A 21,087-nucleotide genomic window follows, 5' to 3' on the forward strand; every position below is an offset into this window, starting at 1 on the left:
AATATGCTCCGAAAGGACAGGGATTGATCTTGATGCTTTTCAAGTTCGTAAGCTTTCCGATGGCATCTCGAACGTATTCGGCCGCTATGCTAAAGCGGTTCTGCTGCTCGACCAGTCTCTTGAGTGTGCCTTCGTACTTTTGAAGCCAGTGGGTATAGCCACCTCGGTCATTCCAACGAACCACTAATGCTGATCCTGAACCTCTTCCAGTAAGGCCTTTCCAAAGCGGCTCCGGAAGCTTGACCATGGGCCATACGGGTCGGGCAGAATCCATGTATATGTAGCTTTGAGGATGTGGACATCCCATAGACGGCTCTTCCCACGGCTCTTTGATATATCGAAGGTCTACATCCAGATTCGTGTTTAATACCTCTGGGCCGAACTCCAACTCTTCCACATACGTGCACAGATGCTCGTTTTCAGACAGGTCCTTCAGAATCGCCAGACTCCATGGCATCAGGCTGAACTTGGAGGAAGCGAGATGACGCTGTAGGAATGCGTCTTGGGTCTTCGAATGGATGATTCGACTAGTGAGACGGAGACTAGAAAGGCTTATGGGGTCGAGGATGAAGCTCTCTCCGTCTGCGTACGACGACCGTGAGTGGCAAATCTGCGTCCAGATCTCAGGAGGCAAACCTTCAAATGTAGGTTCTGGTTTTCCAGGGAGTGGCGGCTGCGACATCGTTCGTGCGGAAGATAGTTGGATGTGTGCCAAGCTGCGAAGTGGTGATCAAGAAAGGCATTTAGCGACGTATAACGAGGAAGTGAGCTGGAAAGGTTTGTTCGTCTCCCTGGAATCGCTTTCTCACAGGTGGGCAAGCGACCACGACACACGAAAGACAATCCTTTCTCCTGATACCATGGCTTCTATGGCGATTTCGAGAAGAGACCATAATCAGATGTCAGGAAACCAAAGTCTCCTGCAATGTGTCACTAAACAGCTGCGGAATGGGTAGGTAAAACAGATGTTTACGTCTCAGAAACTCCACAATGTTGACTGGGCCCATTAATAAAGAAGGTTCTAGAAGATTACCGTAACTGCTGCACCAGAGGGAACAGGTCAATCCAATCGCCTACTTGCAGTGTTTTCCAGTGCCAGCATCTATGCAGTGACAACGCCCAGGGTAGCTCGAGGTTGCGTGGCCCTTGCACATAGTTGAGCTGCAGATGGATGCTAAGCCTTCGTGTATCTGCCCAATGGAGGCGCACTCGATCAGCCACACGTTGGGCGGCCGTATTGCATCCGGTTTGGCTGTTGAAAGAGAAGGAACCTAATGATACCCGAATGATGTACCTGGAATGCGCAAAAGTGATAACGTGATGGACATCGCATCTAGCTCGCGACAGGGTGCAAGATATTGGGTGGGGTGGCAAAATTCTGGTCAAAGCTTCTTGGCGTCGCGTGTCCTTCCAATGGTCCCGCGACGCGAACATGACGCGACGTTTCGCCCTTGGCTTTCTGACCACCTGCGCCAATTTGGGCCCAACAGCAACACCTCGCATCGTCGAACAGTCCCAGGCCTGAATCAAGACAATACACGAGAAATGGCTGCTCAGAGTAAGAAAGCCTGCTTATTGGGTCACTTTAGACACAAAGGAGATATTTGGCGCATCTGAACAGGTTTTATTGAAAACATCGAATCACGCTCATCACCCGAAATACATACGACCGACACGTCCACCAGCGCATAAGCACGCTTGTGCTTCGACCCCCAAACCCGACGCGCTCAAGACCTCCTCGGAGTCGCACTCGTCTTTCCAATCCCGCCGCCACCTACGCCAAAAGTACCCGGCCTCTTGCTTGGCTGGAAGCTCATCTGTCTCGTCTCATTCGTGGCGGGCTGGGAGGGCGCCACGGGAACGGGATCCGGTAGAGCAGGCGCGGAGGTCTTCGCCGGACATGGCATTGCCGGAGGAGACTTGGAGGGGGCTGTGAAGCCGGCAAACACAAATGGAGGGGCGACAGAGGCGACATGCTGAGTCGCGCAGGAGGTATTCCGTACGTTCTGCATGATAGCAGGAGGGGCACTGAAGGTGTTGTAGCCGATCGGGGGTACCGAAGAGGCAGCGGCCACGATGGCTGGAGTGGAAGCGACGACGACACTGGGGCCAGCCTCGATAACCCTGTTGCCAAAGACGCGCAGACCAGACAGCGGATACCGAATGCCATGAAGGCGCAAGCCACCTAGACAATAATTAGTAAGTGGTCTTCAAATCAGTAGAGGAGATGTTAGGAGAACATACCTTGTGGAAGGAGAGGACAGGGGAGGCCATCACAGGCCGCCATGGCGTAGTCCAAGTAAGTCTGGAACTGGGTTCCGTCGATACCGAGCTCCGCAAGGTCAATGCCAGCATTGCCCGCAAGAGCTCCAAGGAACAACACCACGACGGTCATCTGAAGACCTCCCGCCTCCACCATCCGGTGGATATACTCCTTGAGGGCGTTGAATATGGCGACCTGGGCGTCGCGCTGGTACATATCGCGGCCGTGCTGAAGAGCGATCGGCTCTAGCTCGTTCACCCTCTTCCTCTTGGCCTCAAGGGCCACCTCCAGCCGGTTCCGCTCGCAGAGAAGGGTCGACACCGTTGTGTCGTTGCGCTTGTGGATAATGGCATCTTTCAGCCGGGAAATTTCGTCGCACTTCGACTGAAGCTCCAGCTTCAGCTTGGCGATGGTCTGGTGGGAGGTGAGGCGGTCGGCGTCAACGGCGGTGACGTTGTAGTGTCGCTCATACATGGCGACTTTGCCAGTCAACTTGTTGATCTGGCGCCGGAGCGTTTCGATGGTGGCCTCACAGTCGACCAGCGACTGCTTACCGGGAGGGGGGACGTAAGCGGCACCCGAATTCTGCTCAAATGACAGCACTTGAGCTTTCAGGGCCGCTATCGTCGTGTCGCGAGAGAGGACAACAAGCTCACGAACCAGCGCGGCGAGAGTCCCGACAGAAGAAGAGAGGGCACGGCAGGCGGGTGGCGAGGACCGAAGGACACAGCAGCCGGCGAAGAGCCACGCCCCAAAAGATAGATGGGGACCAGCCCCATCCTCCAGCGCGGCTGGAAGAAACTCCAGAAGGCCGAACGAAGGTGCGACCTGGAGAGCGAAGAACATGACTGCGACCAGCGCAAAGAAGAGGAAAGTGGACGACATGTCAGTTTGTTTTGAGGGTTTGTATGTCGTTATGAGGAAAGTGTGAGATGTACGAGCAAGTTAAGAGCAGGAGGTTGACCTTATATGCTGGCTGAGAACTGTAAAATGTGCTACTGACTGCTGTACGTTGCGACAATACGAAAGTCTCTATTGTCTGGAGGGTGTGAACAGCGCAATACCCTCACTAACACCGCGACCACGAGGACTACAATAGCTTTCATCAATCTGACCGTGTCTAGTCGAAGTGACTGCAGATATCTCACGACAGTAATAGCCAAAGTCTGGCTCTACAATAAGTCCATGACGATAGACACGATCACATACAGCTTTCACCTTCACCTCGCGAGCAGCCAATGTCGCCCGTATCATTGCTATTTGTCCTACTCTCGGTCACTCTACACTCTATCGCTGGCATCTCGCATAGATTCTATAGCTCTACTGCCGCATGAGATATGCTTGAACTCGCCTACTCGTAGTGCTCCTAAGACCATCTGGCTTGAGTGACATAAGCAAAGGACGACGCTATACCCAAATAGGACGTACAAGTGAACACGTCGCGACCGACTGCACTGTCGAGTACCTATTCGACATTGATGTATAGTCTGCGGGAGCTCCATTCGCTTGCTTATGATCACTTCACGGATCAATGCATGTGCATGTGTGGAGCATGTGATCGCCTTATCCAGCCTTCCAACTTTGATAGGTCGACAGGCGTCAGAGCGGGGAAGTCTCAGCCTGATGTCTTTCCCATCGCACCGTCTACCCAATTCTTCCCCAATAACCACATGGAAATGATACGCACCAAATACATACATCAGCTATGCGCCTCATAAACTGCAAAACTCTTGAGCTCGAGGAATTCATCGGCAGCTTTCCTCCAGAATACGCCATCCTATCTCACACATGTAAGAAGTTCACTGTACGAACTGTATGCAAGACTCACACTAACACAATATCTCCACCTTTGCAGGGGGTCAGGAAGAGGTCTTGTTCTCCGACTTGCCTCTACACCAAGCTTCAACGGCAAAGAAAGCTGGATACCGAAAAATCAAGTTCACCTGCAATCAAGCGTTATGCGACGGGCTACAATATGCATGGGTGGATACATGCTGCATTGACAAGACGTCAAGCGCGGAACTATCAGAGGCCATCAACTCCATGTTCAACTGGTATGCGCGATCTTACAGGTGCTATGCTTTTCTAGAGGATGTCTCGGCGATCGATCTCGAGGGCAATCTGGCAAAAAGTCGATGGTTCACCCGCGGCTGGACTCTGCAAGAACTGCTTGCACCTACCATGGTAGTTTTCTACGATGCGGCTTGGACAACTTTCGGAACTCGGGAAAGTCTGGCACGTACAATAGCCCGAATCACACGCATTGACTCGGTGGTCCTGGTTGCTGGCGTATTACCTCGTTGGGGCTATGGAAACAAGTTTCATAGCTTGTGCATAGCGAAGAAGATGTCATGGGCAGCATACCGTGAAACGACTCGAAAAGAAGACGAAGCGTATTGTCTTATGGGAATATTTGGCATAAATATGCCTCTGCTTTACGGCGAAGGTGGGAGGGCTTTCATACGACTGCAGGAAGAAATCATCAAGAAGAAAAACAGCGATGACTCCATTCTAGCATGGAACCTGGATGCTGAGGAATCGCTATCTTCTGTGTGTGAACCAGCCTCAGAACATGTCTTGCCGATGCCGAAAATCACTGGTCAGATGCTGGCAAGTTCACCACTTGAATTCAAGAACTGCGTAGACCTGGAACTAGCGCAAGTTCGCGGCCCGCTCTTGACTCTCGACGGTGCCGGTATCAGCACTCGGCTGCCACTTGTCTCTATGTACGTTAACACAGAACCCCAACGGACTGAGAAGCTCTTGGTTGGTCTTCTCAGTTGCTCACTACGCGCAAGAAAGAGTTCTCACATGCTTGGCATATTGCTCTCTCCTCAGGATTGGAACAGGCACCCAGCTTTTCCACGCCACGTGGTGCGGAGATCTCGATCGATACCCTTTCGCACAATTTCAAGGACTGTGCTTGTAAACAGCCGAGATGCACTTGCAAGCACAGATTTCGAGCAGATCACCATAGTTCCATACATTCAGCAGCATCCCGCAGGTTCAACACTATACAACAAGTCTTATCTGATTAATGAGACAACGAACATCAAGATGGTGGGGCTTTGCCTGGTCCATGTGGAGGGGTGGTATGGTATAGAACATCCACAGTTTGGTGGACAAATGCTGCAAAAAGCAGATAGGCGCAATTGGCAAGCAGATTGTCGGACGTATACCCGCCTTTGGAACGATCCACCAATCCATGTACTGTCGCTATCCTATGCGTTTTGTAGCCAAAGTCATCATGCGTTTTGTAGAGCTCATGTAGCTTTCATCGTTCACCTCGAAATGAGTCTCAATCTCGCGATCGTCTACACTCCTACAGGGCCAACTACAGAACATGACATGAAAAAGATTTGGGGCGCATTACGAGTAAGGCGTTGGCATGCAAATGCCGACAGAATGACGTATATCCCCAGCGTTGGTCGTCGCATCCAAATGTTCGTAAGCTTGACGGAGAAGAGAACCATTCATGACTGGCGGATATTTAGCGTGGAAGTCAATGCCATCAACGCCGGCGACAAAGACGAAGAATACCAAGACGGCGACGTTACTATGAGCGGCTAAGAAGGCGAGGAGGGCACCCAATCCTAAGTCCGCGGACGAGGTTACGAGAAACACTGCCAGCTCTTCTCCCGCGCCAACGGCGGCAGAGGCATGGTCGGTGTTACAGACACCAAGAAGAAAAAGATCCAGTTCGTCCACCTTCCTTAATTCGGAAATCCTCATGGCAAATACCATAGTCCGTAGAACGAGAATTATACATGCGTTAGTGGTGTGAAACTGGAACATGTGCCATACACTTTTGAATTTGTGATGAAGTGTTATGTGAACGTCCCGACTTCACATAATGAAAACAAGTTCCGGTGTCACTAAGTCTATCATTAATGGCCTTAAACCTAGGGATAAACAGATCATCGGGAACGCCTAACAACTCAGCGCAGCAGCAAAAGCCACAGCCAAGACCGCCGTGACACTCGCAGCGATCGTCCCTGCCGCGCCCGTCTCTTTGGGCACTTCAGCTCCAGATGTACCCGACGCATCCCCACTCTGCGTCGCGTTGTCACCGCCCCCAGCTTCCGTCCCATTCGAAGCGAGCGGTTTAGCCTTGGAGAACAGCAAGCTCTGCACTATAGCCAGCGCACTGAACACCTCACCTAAATTGCCGTCGCTAGCAGTTTCCAAACTATCCGTATGATGCCATGAGTTCGAGCACTTGACGTCTTCCGAAACTTCTTCGCATATACCGGCGGCGGCTTTGGCGGACGCTTCGAGCTTCTTGGTGAGCGGCTCTGCGAGGGAAGGGGCAGCGACGACTGCACGAGCATACGAGCGTGCGGTGATACCTTTGAAAGTACGCTGATCGAAGGTGCACCGGCCGTTATGCTCGCAGGATATCTCGGTGAGAATATCGTCTTCGAAGAAGATATTGGAAGAGTTCACGAAGCCTTGTACAGCATCGGTCCATTTCTGTGCGCCGTTTGTCTACCGGTAGCTATTAGTATGAGACTGGGTCAAGCAATGGAAGATACTCACGATGTTCTGCATGATAGCAGAGCCCTCCGTATATACCGAGTGGATGTACGACCACTGCATGCGATTGGCATCCTCGCAATTGTTCAAGTCGGCAGAAGTACCGTCATAAACACCATAATCATCGCTGATCAATCCCCGGTCCTTGGCCCAGGTATACGATTTATCCGCCCATTCAGAGTAAGTTTCGTTGCCGGTAAGCTTGGCTAGGCGGGCAGCCAGGAGGAAGAAGTCGCCGGTGGCAGCATTGGATTTGTAGTCGTATCCAGATTGGAACGTGAAGATTGTATAACGAAGACCTCCTCCACAGGTTTCTTCGTCCCATCTTAGCACCTGCACATCAAATACCTCGGCGGCGTACTCAGCCCACGATCTGTTCTCTGGTGGGGAGAAGCCAGTCTCGGCCGCGGTCAGGGCTGCTAGTGCCCAGGTGGTTTGATCCTCGTTGGTAATTCGTCCAGTTTGATTCGCTGGCATAAAGGCAAAATCCTCACCAAGCTGCGCTTGAATGCCTTCGGAAACGACAGAATCATACTCGCTATCGCCAGTCAGGTAAGAATAGTCGATCAACGCGTTGAAGACGAGACCTGCTTCCCACCAGTAGTAGGGATCGGGGAAAATGCCGGGGATTCCAGACTCGGACACGCTCTCATTGTAGAAAGTAACGAGACCGTTAGCAAGCGTCTTTGCAGCACTCTTGATGGAGTCTATCGATGTTAACTGCTAGTTGCGCAAATGGGAACGATCGTCATTACCCTGATTCTGAACATCCAAGTCTAGCGCGGCGGTAGTGCTAATGATGTATGATAAAGCGAGTGACAGCACACTAGTGTGTGCGAACATGATGAAAGACGAAAAGAGTGTAGTTACGCTGCGAGATAGAAGCTGACAGTAGGAAAGTCAATACTTCTAAAAGCAACAAGACGGGAAAAGCAGCTGGTGATGTTCGTCAAGTGGCACAGGATCAGCGCTAGCATTGTGCATCCAGCCGCTGTGCGATGTGACCACTCACGGTTCATCGGCTACCTAGCGCAGAACGCCTGAGCCCACATAGCCTTGTTGCTCATCTCGCATAGCCATTCAGGGGCAGAGCATCGTATGAGATGTATATACGGGCGTAAAGCTGCCTTGCGATGGACGTTGGAAACAGCACAGCCCTACGATAAATATAGGTGCGCCCTGGTTGCGTGGCCAAGAGCAGCCACAAGATGCCATCTTTCATGCTTGAGTATGTCCGTGTAGCTAACCATGCGCATGGAGTTGGTTGAACAATCTCTTTCTGTGCACCTCAAAGTCATACTGCATCGCGTCAACTCGCCTTCCGACCGATACCCATCTTCGCGACTAGAGCCTCCGCGATGTCGCGCGCAAAGTTTTGATCGTTGATCGCGCGCTCGTCCTCGATTATCTCGACCTTACTATCCTGGAGCCCTCTTCTTATCGCATCGAAGAGCGCCGCATCCGCCTTCTCGTCTTGAAACGGCCCATCGGGGACCGCAATCATGCTGATACCTCCCTTTGGAAACCATATCTGGATCACCTCAGGGTTCTTTGCATGGGTCTTCAACTTCGCCGCAATGAAGTCGCCGACTTGAGTCGCTTCATCGACAGATGTCCTCATCAGGGTTACAACGGGGTTATGCTCGTATAGTTTGCGTTCTTTGTATCGTTCCGGTACCGTGGTTATGGGGCCAAAGTTCGTCATGTCAGTCGCGCCTACGGAGACGATATATGGTATGCCGGCTTCTGCGGCAGCCTCGAGACGTTGCTCGCCCGCGCTCATCACACCGCCGGTGATGTGGTCGCATATCTCGGTAGTGGTAAGATCGAGCACTGCATCAAGGCCTCCTTCTTTGATAAGTCGCTCCATTGCTTTTCCGCCGTGACCGGTAGCATGGAAGACGTACGTTTCGATATCGTAATTCGCCTCCAAATGTGTGCGTATTGAGTCGACGGCTGGAGTAGTAACACCGAACATGGTGACACCAACACGCTTCTTCTTAGATTGAACGGGATCTTGTTGACGAGCCGCGTAAGCTCGAGCCATTCCCGCGATGGCGGCTCCAGCATTACTGAGTACATTTCGGAGTACCTGATTTAGACCAGCGACGTCCACCACGCTGTACATCAAAGTGATATCCGTTTCTCCAACGATGGGTCCAGTGTCACCGCTTGCGACGGTAGAAACGATAAGTTTAGGGAAGCCGATGGGTAGTGCGGTCCTCATCACTTCTGCCGCTAGGGATGTGCCACCCGAGCCTCCTGCATTGATGATAGCGTGTATTTTCCCTTCTTCAAACAAATTCTTGACTGCCTTGGTAGCGCGGGCAGCCATCGTCTTGATGACTTCGCCTCGAGGCAACTCACTCACATCTTCCACGCCACCTTGATCCTTCAGCAGTTGGTCTTGGCTGATGCTGATGGAACTGTGCCTTATACGCTTTCTACCCACATCCATCAACGTCACGTCGACATTGTTTTGTTCTATTTCTTTGCGGAGGAAAAGAAGCTCCTCCAACTTTGTGTCGCAAGTACCGAGAAGTACGACGCGTGGGTGAGAAGACATAATGAAATAATCGTCTGATGGAGAACACGAAATGTTGATGTATGGGTATCGAGTGGGTCGTAGATGCTCATACCCGTGTGGTGACCCCCGCGCTTGCATTACGTCATCGTGCATACTTCAGCAGCACGACCCAGCATCATCACTATAGCATCGACAACTCTGATTATATCTCTAGACACCAGGCCCCTCACTTACCATTCAATCAAGAGCTGAAGTACATTCAGTACGCAAGCATGTCACCACCGACCGATCGCAAAAGTATATTACAAAACCTCCGCTTGCAGATCGACAATGGCAAGATCATTGTTGGCGCGGGCGCTGGCATCGGACTGAGCGCGAAATTTATCGAAGCCGGTGGCGGCGATCTCATCATCATATACAACAGCGGAAGGTACCGAATGGCAGGCCGCGGTTCGCTGGCTGGTTTGATGCCATACGGAAACGCTAACGATGTGGTTCTGGAAATGGTATGCCAAAATGCGACAAACAATTGCTTCCAGTTAGCGGCTAACAATCTCAGGCTGGCGAAGTTCTTCCCATCGTCAAATCCACGCCAGTACTAGCAGGAGTATGCGCTACCGACCCGTTCCGAGACATGTCTCGCTTCTTGAAGCAACTCAAAGACCTTGGCTTCGCCGGCATCCAAAACTTTCCGACTGTTGGATTGATCGACGGAACTTTCCGGCAGAATCTTGAAGAGACGGGAATGTCTTACGACGCCGAAGTGGAAGTCATGAAGATGGCGCGAGAAATGGACCTTCTAACGACGCCCTATGTGTTCAATGTGGAAGAGGCGAGAAAGATGACAAGCGCAGGCGCCGATATCTTGGTTGCTCATATGGGACTCACGACGAGCGGAAGCATTGGAGCGAGTACTGGAAAGAGTTTGGATGATTGCGTTAAGCTGATCCAGGAGATACGCGATACTGCAACAGGTATCAAGGAGGACGTCATCATCTTGTGTCACGGCGGCCCCATCGCAAAGCCAGAGGACGCGGAATATGTGATTAGCCGAACGAAGGGCGTACATGGTTTCTATGGCGCAAGCTCTATGGAGCGCTTGCCAGTCGAAGACGCGATAACCAATATCACGAAAACATTCAAGGGACTAAAGCCTGGGTCCTCTGCATAACCTAATAATAGGGAAATGCATTCGTTATTTCATGGTTGTGTATCTACAATGTATACCGGAAGTCGGGATGGCGATCGCCAAGTTTACCTGAGTCGATCTGTCGGATTCGCTCCTCGATAGACATTACTTCTCTCTTCTTATTAATGCCGCGCAAAGTGAAGTACATGACAGCGTAGCCGCATGCTGCGATTGTGATCGTTGTGATGGAGACAGCGTGGCCAATCACATAACGACCATCGTCATTCGTAATACGGTAGATCTGGCCGGCCATGATACCTGCCGAGTTACCGATCGTTTGTTGCAATCCTATGGCGGTGGCGCGCTTGAAGTATCCGGCATTACTGTTGATCACCCAGGTAACGTTCAAACCCACGACACAGTAGATGCCAGTAGCAGTGACAAAGGTCGCAAAGTACAGCACCCCGGTCGAGGACATGGAGACGCCAAGCATCATGGCATAGCCAATTGAGGTGACTAACGCCAAAGGAACCATGAAGAACGCTCGCCGGTTGAAGTAATCCGAGCAGAAAGCGACGAAAAGATATACTGCCGAGGCCCAGATGTACACGGGCACGGTGAGGAGCTGAGTGCGAATGCTAGAGTATCCAAATCCACGAATGATGACGGGGAGGAATGTCGAGAAGCCGAAGGAGCAGGTATTGGCGCAGAATTGGCAAGCAGAGCTGAGCCATACTTTGGGGTCGCGGAAAGCAAGCTTTACTTCCGACTTGTCCAAGGCATCTGTTGTCATCGACTTGCCCTGGTACAATCGTTCGTTCTCGTGTCGGGCGCGAAGCAGAGCTTTTTCGTCTTCATTCAACCACCACGCGGTCTCGAAATTGTCAGGTAGTAGGAAGATGGTAGCGACACCGACGATGATGGAGATGAGACCCTCCACCAAAAATAGCCAGCGCCAACCAGCTAGCCCTTTTGCGCCATGGAGATTTGTGAGACCGTACGCCAGTAGCCCGCCGAATGCACCGCTTAGTGCAGATGCAACAAAGAGATACGACACCCTCCGCGCTTGCTCCAGAGGCTTGTAGTACATACTCAGGTACAACGTCAAGCATGGAAACAAGCCGGATTCGAAGGCACCGAGGAGCAGGCGGGTAGCGATGAGAGAGGCGTAGTTCTCGATGAAAGCAGCCCCGATAATGACAGCGCTCCAGCCGATGATGAATGTTGGAATTAGGCGGGATGGTCGCAGCTTCTTCAACAATATAGAGGCTGGAACCTCGAAGGCGATGTAGGTGACGTAAAAGAGCGTTACGGCAACGTTGAGACGGTTGCCGGTGAGTCCCAGATCCTCGTTCATGCCTGCGATGGCAGCATTTCCTGAGCGCTATCAGCAAATGACCTTGTAAATTATTATTGGGAGATGTGTGTACCGATGTTGGACCGGTCGAGGTAGGCCACCTGAAGCACACTTGTTAGGCTCGTTGTAGTGGATGAGAGTTTGTATGCATACCAGAAACACCAAGACCATCATCGGAGATAGAATGAGGTCCAGTTTGCGAATGAGCTGTTGATCTTAGTTAGCACGTGATGCCCAGTTTTGCGTGCATTGCTGGTACCTTCTTCTCAGCGACTGGATCAATATGAATCTCTTCGCTAGCGCCAATTTGGGTATCCTTCTCGTGAACTGAGCCATCAAAGGTCTTATCATCCGGGGTTGGATGCGACATGGTGTCGGTGGTGTCGTCTTCCGCGGCTAGACGAGACGGAAAGCTCATGATACAGGCTTGCGATCCAAACCAGACCCATCTGCCATGACATATACCTTATACCGTTCATCTTGACCTGGGACAACATTATTGCCGATCGGTGCCTAAGGAATTGTCCGACGCGGGAAGATAGCGAGCCCTGCTAAAGTGGGCATGATACGCATGGAGGATGCGCTAGGAACATTGGCAGGCAGGCGTCCGATAGAGATACTATCGGCTAAATCCCAGCGTTATCGGGAATCATCAACATGACGGAGACGCGATACGAGGGAGAGATGGACAGAGTTGACGAAGGTCCGTCAGCGAAGAAGAGGAAGAGAGGTCGACAAGCGAAGAGCTGTGTCGCGTGCCATCGTCGGAAGCAAAAGGTGCGTATGACGTAAGCAGTCGCTCCGAGCTTCGCGGCGCGATAACGCGTTGTGATGACGACCCTCCAACCCAGCCATCTTCGCAGTGCTTCCGTTATGAACGATTGCAATCATTCCACGAGCAATGCTCAATACATCGGATAGATAGCTGATGGCCTACGCAGTGCGACGGAGAGCTGCCATGCTTCAACTGCAGCAGACGCGACGTTGCCTCGAGCTGCACGTACAGCGACGAGGCTGAAGCCCGTCGTCGGCAAACTTCACGGGTCGCCGCTATCCCTCTGAATGACGATATATCCTCAGAGAATCCTACAGGTACGCTTGTATCGGCGCTGGCGTGCACGTAGCAGAATGCGAGAGCCTTGTCGACACGCTCATTGCAAAGATCGGTGCTAATGTCACCGCGAAGACACACGGACCACTTCCACGCGTGCCAGAAACTCGCCCGAACCCAGAGACGCACAAGTCGGTAATCTCTTCCGCAGTCGAGATGCCCCATCCTTTTTCGGCTCATCCTATTTCGGACCTCAAGCTGCCGCAAAAATAATCGAAGAGCCCGCACCAGATCTTTCGTCCGGTATACGGCATGCTGCTGCCTCAGCGCAATCTTTCCGCGATGTTGGAGGCCCTTTCTCGCAGATCTGGGATCTGCTGGGTTTGCTGCCACGCAACAAGGCCAGCGTCGATCGCCTCGTACATGTTTTCCTTGACGAGCTGAATTGGACCATAGACGCCATCCATCCCCAATCCTTCAAACTCAAGTATGACGAGTTCTGGGAGCGTAAATTCGGCTTCGACGACTATGCATCTATCGATCTGAGGTGGCTGGCATTGTTATTCATTGTCCTTGCGTATGGTGTTTTCCTCGACTGCCCCCATCCAAAGAATGGCGAAGTGCAACGTGAGCTTCAAGAGACATCACTACGCTTCTACTGGGCAGCAAGACGCGCTATAGTCATTGCACCAACATTCTACGGAGAGTCGACAGATCTTGTTCGTGCCGGTCTTCTGGTCACACGTTATCTGATCCATTTGCGAAGAGTACCGGAGGCTTGGCTTACGACCAGTTTTGCCATGCGTATGGCCCAAGCACAAGGCATGCATATCGATGGTGAACGTTGGCGTCTCTCGCGTAAAGAGACCGAAACCCGAAGGCGTTTGTGGAGCCATCTTTACACCTTGGATAAAACTATCGCGCTTGCCATCGGTCGTCCCTTCGCCATAGTTGACCAGCAATGTCTCGTCAAGAGAGCCACCAACGTCTGGTTGGACGACCAACCGGACGAGGACACGTCCGCCATTCCAGAACTACCAATGTCTGAGCCGACTCTGAGCGTTTACAACTTTCTCGCACACGATCTGGCAAAGATTATCGGCAGCATTCAAGAGCGTTGCTTTGGTCTCTTTACCGTTTCGTACGACACCGTCATTTCGCTAGACCATGAGATTATCGACTGGGAGGCAAGGTTACCAGACTACTATCATCTGAAAACCCCAGTTACATCTATGGATAGCACGCACCCCTTCCTTTACTGGAATCGCTTGCATCTCCACTCCATGTACCACTTCGCCCGCGTTACGCTTCATCGACCGTACTTGCTGCGCCAAAGTATCACCAATCGCTTCAGATATAGTCACGATGCGTGCATATCGTCGGCATGCGCAGACCTTGCCATGCGCATCGATTACTTCCAACAGCCATTGAATGACCGTCTGAAGTGGACTTTGGGTCCACACCACCTCTTCAACAGTGCTTTAGTCCTCGGAATAATCGCTGTCAAAGATCCACACTCGCCTAAATGTCGCGCGATACTAGAGGACCTCTCCGCATATTGTGAGATGCAAAGAGCTGATATCTGGCTCAATGAGTTCGCGCTAGCTGAGGTCAAAATCATTGAACTCTGCATCAAGAAAGCAAATCAGTTTCGTGCTAGTCGTACCGACCTCTTTCGCATCCCTTCCATATTTAATAGGCGGATTCAGTTATCGTGTATCTCGTGTGTGTTGCGGGAGTCGTAAGTAGCTTGTTGTTAATAGGTTATTGCGGTACTATGGGATAGGATAGGATAGGACTAGAGTTTGAGATTTTCGCACACACTGTGTAAGTTAAAGGAGAGTATAGAAGCTTTGTCTTCGCAACTCTGCTTCCTCTCTTATACACAATACATAAGATGGTGCACCTTACTCTCTAGTCTGTCGCCCTCCTTATTTAGAACCTAAACAACCTGACTGCAGCTATAATCGCCTTCGCTATCTTCTTTAACATTGTTGCTACCGCCCCTCTAGCTAGAAATGCTGCTTTTGAGCGATTAGCTATCTTGCAGGCTCTCTAGTATTACCTCTGCTAGGGGCTAGATGCGGAGCTTCTGCGCAACTTGAAGATGTATGCCTACTATGTAGATACCTAACAAGGTAAGTACTCGCTACATCTTGTGCGAGTCCTGCTAACGTCTGCTTAGGACTTACACTAGCAGCCTAAGCCTTTATCTAAAACGAGCAGGTGATAGTACATAGGCTGCTGATAAGGATAACACTCTCTACATACTAGCCTACTCTAGAGGAGTTAGCTTTTATGCATTAGGTGTCTTTCTCTGGCGACGTTAAACAATAGACGAGGATAAACTATATGCTTGCTCTGTACAACGTGCAGGTGCTAATACGGACGGATGCATAAGGCTTAAAGGACAGCACTAAGGATGCAATATTAGATAGACGATAGACGATAGAACGTATAAACATTTGTATTGTGGATGAAGCGTTTAGAGCGTGTGTGACGTGTATCTAGTCGTACCGAAACACGTCCCAACACAGCAGACAATGCGCCACCTGCCGTGCATAGTGCCAATACCATCGACCTGACATCACCGTATACGGAAGATAGCTCGATAACGGTGCCAGATCTGCCGGCGATAGGTGCAGGTGGGCCCTTCCAATGGCATGCGCCTCCATGGGGTGACCCATCTTTCACCACCTTGTTTGAGCCAACCGATCTACAACACTGGGAGAATGTACTGGATAACATCACACAAGAGCAGATGCTGTTCGGCTTCCAATAGCGCATCACGCTCCGTAATATCCTCGCTATGCGTATCTACTCTAAGCTTCCTCATACGCCACAGGTGTAACCAGACTTCCCATACCATGACTCATTACAATCCTCAGATCATCTCCCGGTTTGAGCCATACCTTCGGCACCTTGCTCACACCAATTCCATGCGGCGTACCCGTCATGATTACAGTACCTGGCTCCAGCATCGTTCCTTGGCTCAGATATGCCACTATCTCTGGTATACTGAAGATCATATCGTTCGCCAGCGAATATTGCATAGTCTCACCGTTGAGTACCGTCTTCAGCTCAATGTCGCCTGGGTTTGGTATCGAAGACGCCGATACCAAGCATGGTCCTAGTGGCGCGAAGCCATCGAAGCCCTTGCCAAACCCCCATTGCGCTCCGTTAAACTGGTGGACTCGCGCGGTTACGTCATTCGAACATGTGTAGCCCAGCACGTAATCCATCGCATTTTCTTTGCTCACGTTCTTGGCTGGCTTCCCGATGACAACTGCAAGCTCGGCTTCGTAGTCGGCCTGGCCATCTGTCGCCTGATGTGGAATAAGCAAAGGCGCATTCGGTGCACCGAGACATGTTGAAGGCTTGAAGAACAGCGTCGGGTGGTTGGGAAGGTCTAAGTTCATCTCTTTGGCATGTTTCCGGTAATTCAGGCCTATACAGCGAATCGTGCCAACTTCGGCTTTTGAAAGCGGTGGCAGTAGTCTTGATATCGTGTAGGTCACTAATGTTGGCTGGGTATCCCCGGAGAGTACCGACGATCCTGTGAAGACGCGGATTTTGACCTCCGATCCTGAAGCAAGAGCTGCGCCGACTGCGACTTGTTAGACATAGCAAGTAGAGATTGGAAATCGACATACCATCCAACTCAGCATCGATGGGCTCGCCGATATGCTCAGCACCGTCTTCGGTTGCGACAAACCGCACTAAACGACTCCAGCTCTACTTGTTGTTAGTAAAGGGCTTTGATCATCCACATTGATCGCGTACCGTCTTCATACCACTTGCAATATCTATAGATCCCATGTTTTGAAGCCTTTTGAGATTGATTGTTGGTGTTCTGGATCGCTTCCAAAGGCTATCTTTGGGCCTGCTCCTGGGCTACTTATTCCCTTTTAGTTCGCAGCGCAACAGTTGGTCTTATTGCGACGGCCTGCATCTCCGCTGCTTATCGATCGGGAATTGATGGAGAGGCCGACACCCCTGCTCGAGCGGGTCACTACCCCACCACTCATGCGCGCGACGTCGGGTAACGTTATCTGAGGTGTGTGCTCCCGGTCCGGTTGACAAGCAGACGACATAGGTAGCCGTAGACGTCCAAGCCTGTTGAGTCGTTCTACAACAAGATGAACATGCAATAACATCACTGCAACCGCTCCAAAGATAGAAAATGATGTACAATTGTTTGCGATACTTAGTAAAACGTCGCTGAAATAGTCAGATGGGTACTCTTCCTCTATCCCAGGCTTCACTCCTCGGTGCCTTTTCAACCTTCAAAACTGCTTTCGTAAAGCCTTTTGGGTGTCCTTCTCCCTCTTTTTGGCCCTGGCATCCGAGTTCAGCCTTTCTTGCTGCACGTGCGGCGGGCGGGCATAGGTCTGCTCGTATTGCCCACGCAGCGGCTCCATTATCATAGGATTGCCTACTTGACCCATCATGCCCAGATCCATCATCGATCGTGAGCTAAACTCGTCGATGCGACGTTCACCAGGAGGCACATTCGCCAGGCTCGTATCAATAGGCCCAAAGTGACTGCGCCGGTTCAAATCTACGTTGATCCGCCGAGGTGTTGGGGGTGTCACCGTCATGGAGTCTGGCGAACCCATCGTTGGCTCTTGGGTTGGATTGATGGCGGCAAGATGCACTGGTTGCTGTACCCATCCAGGCCCTTCTTCTTGTTCGCTGAGCATACGCCTCGTCATCGGGTTGCGGCTCGCAAGAGGAGGAGGCGGAGGAGGTGCTGTACGCGGAATAGAACTCGCCAGCTCCAAAGGCTTTGGTGGAACAGGAGGAGGCCGCTTGCGGATGTCCAGCGGCTGAGGGCGCAACTCGGAAGCGCACCGGAAACTATCCATCGAGCTTCTCACTCTCGATTGACAGACACTAGGCGGGGTTACTGCATTGCCGTTTACGTCCGAAATCTGTGACACGGTCGATTGATCCAGCGACATTGGCCTCGACGGTATCGTCGCTGTCAGCGGAGGTGACGTTAACGACCGCTGCAATGTAGATGGTCGAGGAGTGTCGACCTCTTCACTCTGCTGTCCGGCCATTTCTGATTGCAGCAGCCTTGTGGTTTCAGGTGTGCTCAATACGGAGCGCGTTGGATCTGCGTTCACGACGTGCAGACACTGTCTCGCAGGCCAGGGACTGGCGATAGTACCCACGTCGTCATGAGCCGGAACAACAGGAAATCGGTCAATTTCCCTCGCTTCGTGGATTACAGCATTTCCAGCTGATTTGGAAGATCTGGCAGGAAATATCTTTCTCTTGTTCTTCCAAAGGTTGCTTGTCGCTTCAGCTACACCCTTGACGTAGAACTCTGCCCCCTTCTGCTCGACAGCTTTCACGCCCTTGTTAGTCTGCCTGCTCTTATTGAAGACTTGCTTCAACAGATTCTGGGAGGACTTGGGCGCTTCGGGAAAGTTGTTGATGGTCACGCTGACCGGAGCGTTGAAGATGTTTCTCACCGGCTCCTGCTGCAAGGCAGACGAGATCACGTCCGACGGACTGACCGCATCGGCGACAGTGACTGGCGCTAGGTGCTCAGCAGCAACAGAGGTAGCATGCTGAGATTTCGCAACCGGCTTCCGCGCAATACTACTACCCTGAGATGTTCGAGATGATGGCGGTCGAATGGCAGATGACGCATCGCTTGGCTGTGAAGACACCGAAACCGGTGTGAATGGCCGAGGTCCTGACCCTTCGTGTTGATGACTATCTCGATCCCGATGATTCCAGAGATCAGAGAGAGCAGACTGTGGTCTTGCTTGGGGCTGAGATCGCTGCGTTTCCTGAGCTGTAAAGAACGTCCCTCCGGATGAAACCGTATCCAGCCGACTCGGGGCTCGACTTGCTTGCGACGATGGCGGATATGCGCCAGGAAACGAGTCGCTCCTTATAGACACAGTATCTCCATGAGAACAACCGCTTCCCGCGTTTCGGTCCTGGTTTGATAGCACTGAGGGCACATTGCTGAATCCCCTATTACCCAATGGGCGTCGAGCCACGACACTTTCTTGCACAGGCGTCTCAGAAAATGCTCCTGCCTCGCTGCGAGGTGCTCTACTGCTCGCGTACGAAGGAGGGTACGCGCCTGGTAGTAAGGGCGTCCCAAGAATTGGCCTTGGACCGAGTACTGTATGAGGAGCCGCCGACTCAGCCTGGGAAGGAGACGGAGGATAAGCACCAGGATATAGGGGAGGTTCCTCGTCAGTCTGAGACTCGTTTGAAGTATCGTGAGGTACTTCAAACGACTCCAATCTGCGCGCAAGGTTCTCTTCTACCGTATGATACGATGGCGGACGGCCTGATGAAACTGATCGAATGGACGATCTGCTTCTATCAGAGGCTGGTGGTGTAAGAAGTGCACCAGGTGGGTATGGAAGCCTGATATCTATCCTGCTGTGATCCGTCGTGGTTCTGGCGGTGACGATGTTAGAGCGACGGGCTTGGTCTGCTGCCACTGATCGAAGACTTGCTGGCCGCGATGCAGATGCCTCTGAGATCGGCGTTAAAGGCCGATAGAGTACGTTCGGATTGTCAATGACCTCCCGAGCATCGGCCACACTCCTTTGTTCCTGCTCAGTCACCGGACCCGGAGGATAGGACGCCATGGCTCCCAACACTGGGCGGTCTTCTGGAGACTGGGTAGCCGATGGCTCGTTCGATGGTGCAGAGGTCCGTCCGTGCTCGTTCACCCAGCGCAGCATATCCTCTCGATCTTGCCCGACCTGTGCAACTTCCCGAGAATGCTCTTCATCTTGACTTTGTCTTAAAGCCATCTGCAGCTGCTCGTCTTCACTCAAGCCGCGCACAGCGTATGTCTCCAGAAGTCGTGTAGACCGTTGTGCATGTTGCTGCTCAATCTCGGCTGCCACTTTGCTCTCGACGATAGTCTGATCTAAGGTCTCTTGATCTAGTCGCGCAGCTTGAGCCCGAGCTCGCTCATCCTTCAGTGACTGTAATTCAGCTTTCCGGGTAGCCTCACGCCCTTGATCGGCAGCTAGTGCTTCACGCCCCGACTGTCTTTGAGCTTCAAGAAGGCGTTGTTGGTCCGCCTCAATGTCTGCATTGCGTCTCCGCTCCGCCTCTTCTGCCTCTGCCTGGCTAATGGACAGCGCAACAAAAGTATGCTCGCGTTCTTGATCGGCAGCTCGTGCTTCACGCTCCGACTGCCTTTGAGCCTCGAGAAGTCGTTGTTGGTCCGCCTCCGCGTCTGCATTGCGTCTCTGGGCCGCCTTTTCTGCTTCTATCCGGCTAATGTCAAGCGCAACAAGAAGCTCCTCGTCCTCCGCCTCGGATTGTCTTGTGACCCTAGCGCTCGTTGGACGCGGTGGTACCCCAGTTCCCGCGGAAGCTCGACTTGCTTCAAGGGCACGATTCAGATCTTGTTCTTCCCTCATCTGAACATCGGCCGCGACCCAGGCCATGTCTTCCGGACCGTATTCTTCGTTCAAGTTGGACATTACGACGATCGGAGTTTGGCCTTGTGGTCGCGCGATGTGGGCAGAGTCCGTCGGGTCGGCGCAGTCTTTTAGGCGCTTGTCGGAAGATGTGAGGGCGGGGCGATGTGCGAGGAGAGCGGTAGTCGCGGTACAGCCGGTGAAACCAAGACTTTGAGAGCGCTGGTGGGTGTAAGGGTAGAGGGTGGCCGAGGTGCTTGAGTGCGTTAAGAGACCGGCTATTTATCAGTAGAGGCAGCACCCTCTGGGTGCCTGTGCTCACGTGCATCTCCTGAACGGACCCATTGCGAGTTGATATAATTTTCGTAACGTCATAGCGGTTCTGAGAAGCCTGCAATGACAGACGCTGGCCGGGTGTGGTCAGAGCATTTTCCGAACAGTGAGGCAGGGAGCTCACTTGGCGTGAAGACCACTGGAAGAACCCCAAACATCGTAATCGATAAGTGAGTTGAAAGCTTGGAATACCATATACTGTTGTATTGTATATACTGACGAAGAGGGTGGACCGACTCAACCTTTGATGCGAGGTCGTAGCGCCAACATATAGCATACGAAATATCACTTTCCCCGCCCAAGAGGTTTGTGTGTCGACACACTCGTTGCTGTTTGCATGCGCGCTTGTATTTGGTGTTTGGCGTAGGACTCTTCCCGCTGACGACATTGCTCTTTTTGCGCGACCCCTCCGCATTCTCAGTCGCTAGTGTTTGATCGCTCTCAAATTTGGTATGTGTCGCAATTTGCCTGAG

The 21,087-nt window shown here is 52.0% G+C and overlaps 8 protein-coding genes across 8 annotated transcripts; 2 read left to right on the top strand and 6 right to left on the bottom strand.

The window, feature by feature from the left end:
• Positions 1-1,727: 1,727 nt before the first annotated feature.
• Positions 1,728-3,109, bottom strand: J4E84_010135 (uncharacterized protein; the record flags this gene model as incomplete). The annotated part of the gene is made up of 2 exons (XM_049392693.1): positions 1,728-2,185; positions 2,245-3,109. 2 exons carry the CDS (start codon positions 3,107-3,109, stop codon positions 1,728-1,730), a joined length of 1,323 nt encoding a protein of 440 aa, XP_049239641.1.
• Positions 3,110-6,193: 3,084 nt separating this feature from the next.
• J4E84_010136 (uncharacterized protein) lies at positions 6,194-7,818 on the bottom strand (the record flags this gene model as incomplete). Its single annotated transcript, XM_049392694.1, has 3 exons — positions 6,194-6,751; positions 6,803-7,506; positions 7,812-7,818. The coding sequence occupies 3 exons, from the start codon at positions 7,816-7,818 to the stop codon at positions 6,194-6,196; spliced, it is 1,269 nt and encodes a 422-aa protein (XP_049239642.1).
• Positions 7,819-8,108: 290 nt separating this feature from the next.
• On the bottom strand, positions 8,109-9,365 carry J4E84_010137 (uncharacterized protein; the record flags this gene model as incomplete). Its single annotated transcript, XM_049392695.1, has 1 exon — positions 8,109-9,365. The coding sequence occupies one exon, from the start codon at positions 9,363-9,365 to the stop codon at positions 8,109-8,111; it is 1,257 nt and encodes a 418-aa protein (XP_049239643.1).
• A 233-nt stretch (positions 9,366-9,598) lies between these two features.
• On the top strand, positions 9,599-10,497 carry J4E84_010138 (uncharacterized protein; the record flags this gene model as incomplete). Its single annotated transcript, XM_049392696.1, has 2 exons — positions 9,599-9,832; positions 9,886-10,497. The coding sequence occupies 2 exons, from the start codon at positions 9,599-9,601 to the stop codon at positions 10,495-10,497; spliced, it is 846 nt and encodes a 281-aa protein (XP_049239644.1).
• Positions 10,498-10,540: 43 nt separating this feature from the next.
• Positions 10,541-12,182, bottom strand: J4E84_010139 (uncharacterized protein; the record flags this gene model as incomplete). The annotated part of the gene is made up of 4 exons (XM_049392697.1): positions 10,541-11,832; positions 11,886-11,913; positions 11,966-12,019; positions 12,072-12,182. The coding sequence occupies 4 exons, from the start codon at positions 12,180-12,182 to the stop codon at positions 10,541-10,543; spliced, it is 1,485 nt and encodes a 494-aa protein (XP_049239645.1).
• Positions 12,183-12,469: 287 nt separating this feature from the next.
• J4E84_010140 (uncharacterized protein) lies at positions 12,470-14,608 on the top strand (the record flags this gene model as incomplete). The annotated part of the gene is made up of 2 exons (XM_049392698.1): positions 12,470-12,600; positions 13,027-14,608. The coding sequence occupies 2 exons, from the start codon at positions 12,470-12,472 to the stop codon at positions 14,606-14,608; spliced, it is 1,713 nt and encodes a 570-aa protein (XP_049239646.1).
• Positions 14,609-15,685: 1,077 nt separating this feature from the next.
• J4E84_010141 (uncharacterized protein) lies at positions 15,686-16,682 on the bottom strand (the record flags this gene model as incomplete). The annotated part of the gene is made up of 3 exons (XM_049392699.1): positions 15,686-16,470; positions 16,517-16,598; positions 16,647-16,682. 3 exons carry the CDS (start codon positions 16,680-16,682, stop codon positions 15,686-15,688), a joined length of 903 nt encoding a protein of 300 aa, XP_049239647.1.
• Positions 16,683-17,149: 467 nt separating this feature from the next.
• On the bottom strand, positions 17,150-20,626 carry J4E84_010142 (uncharacterized protein; the record flags this gene model as incomplete). The annotated part of the gene is made up of 2 exons (XM_049392700.1): positions 17,150-20,559; positions 20,623-20,626. 2 exons carry the CDS (start codon positions 20,624-20,626, stop codon positions 17,150-17,152), a joined length of 3,414 nt encoding a protein of 1,137 aa, XP_049239648.1.
• Between the last annotated feature and the right edge of the window lie 461 nt (positions 20,627-21,087).

Source organism: Alternaria hordeiaustralica, assembly GCF_023758085.1.
Source record: "Alternaria hordeiaustralica strain BMP 2776 chromosome Unknown scaffold_36, whole genome shotgun sequence".
Classification (NCBI taxonomy): Eukaryota; Fungi; Ascomycota; class Dothideomycetes; order Pleosporales; family Pleosporaceae; genus Alternaria; species Alternaria hordeiaustralica.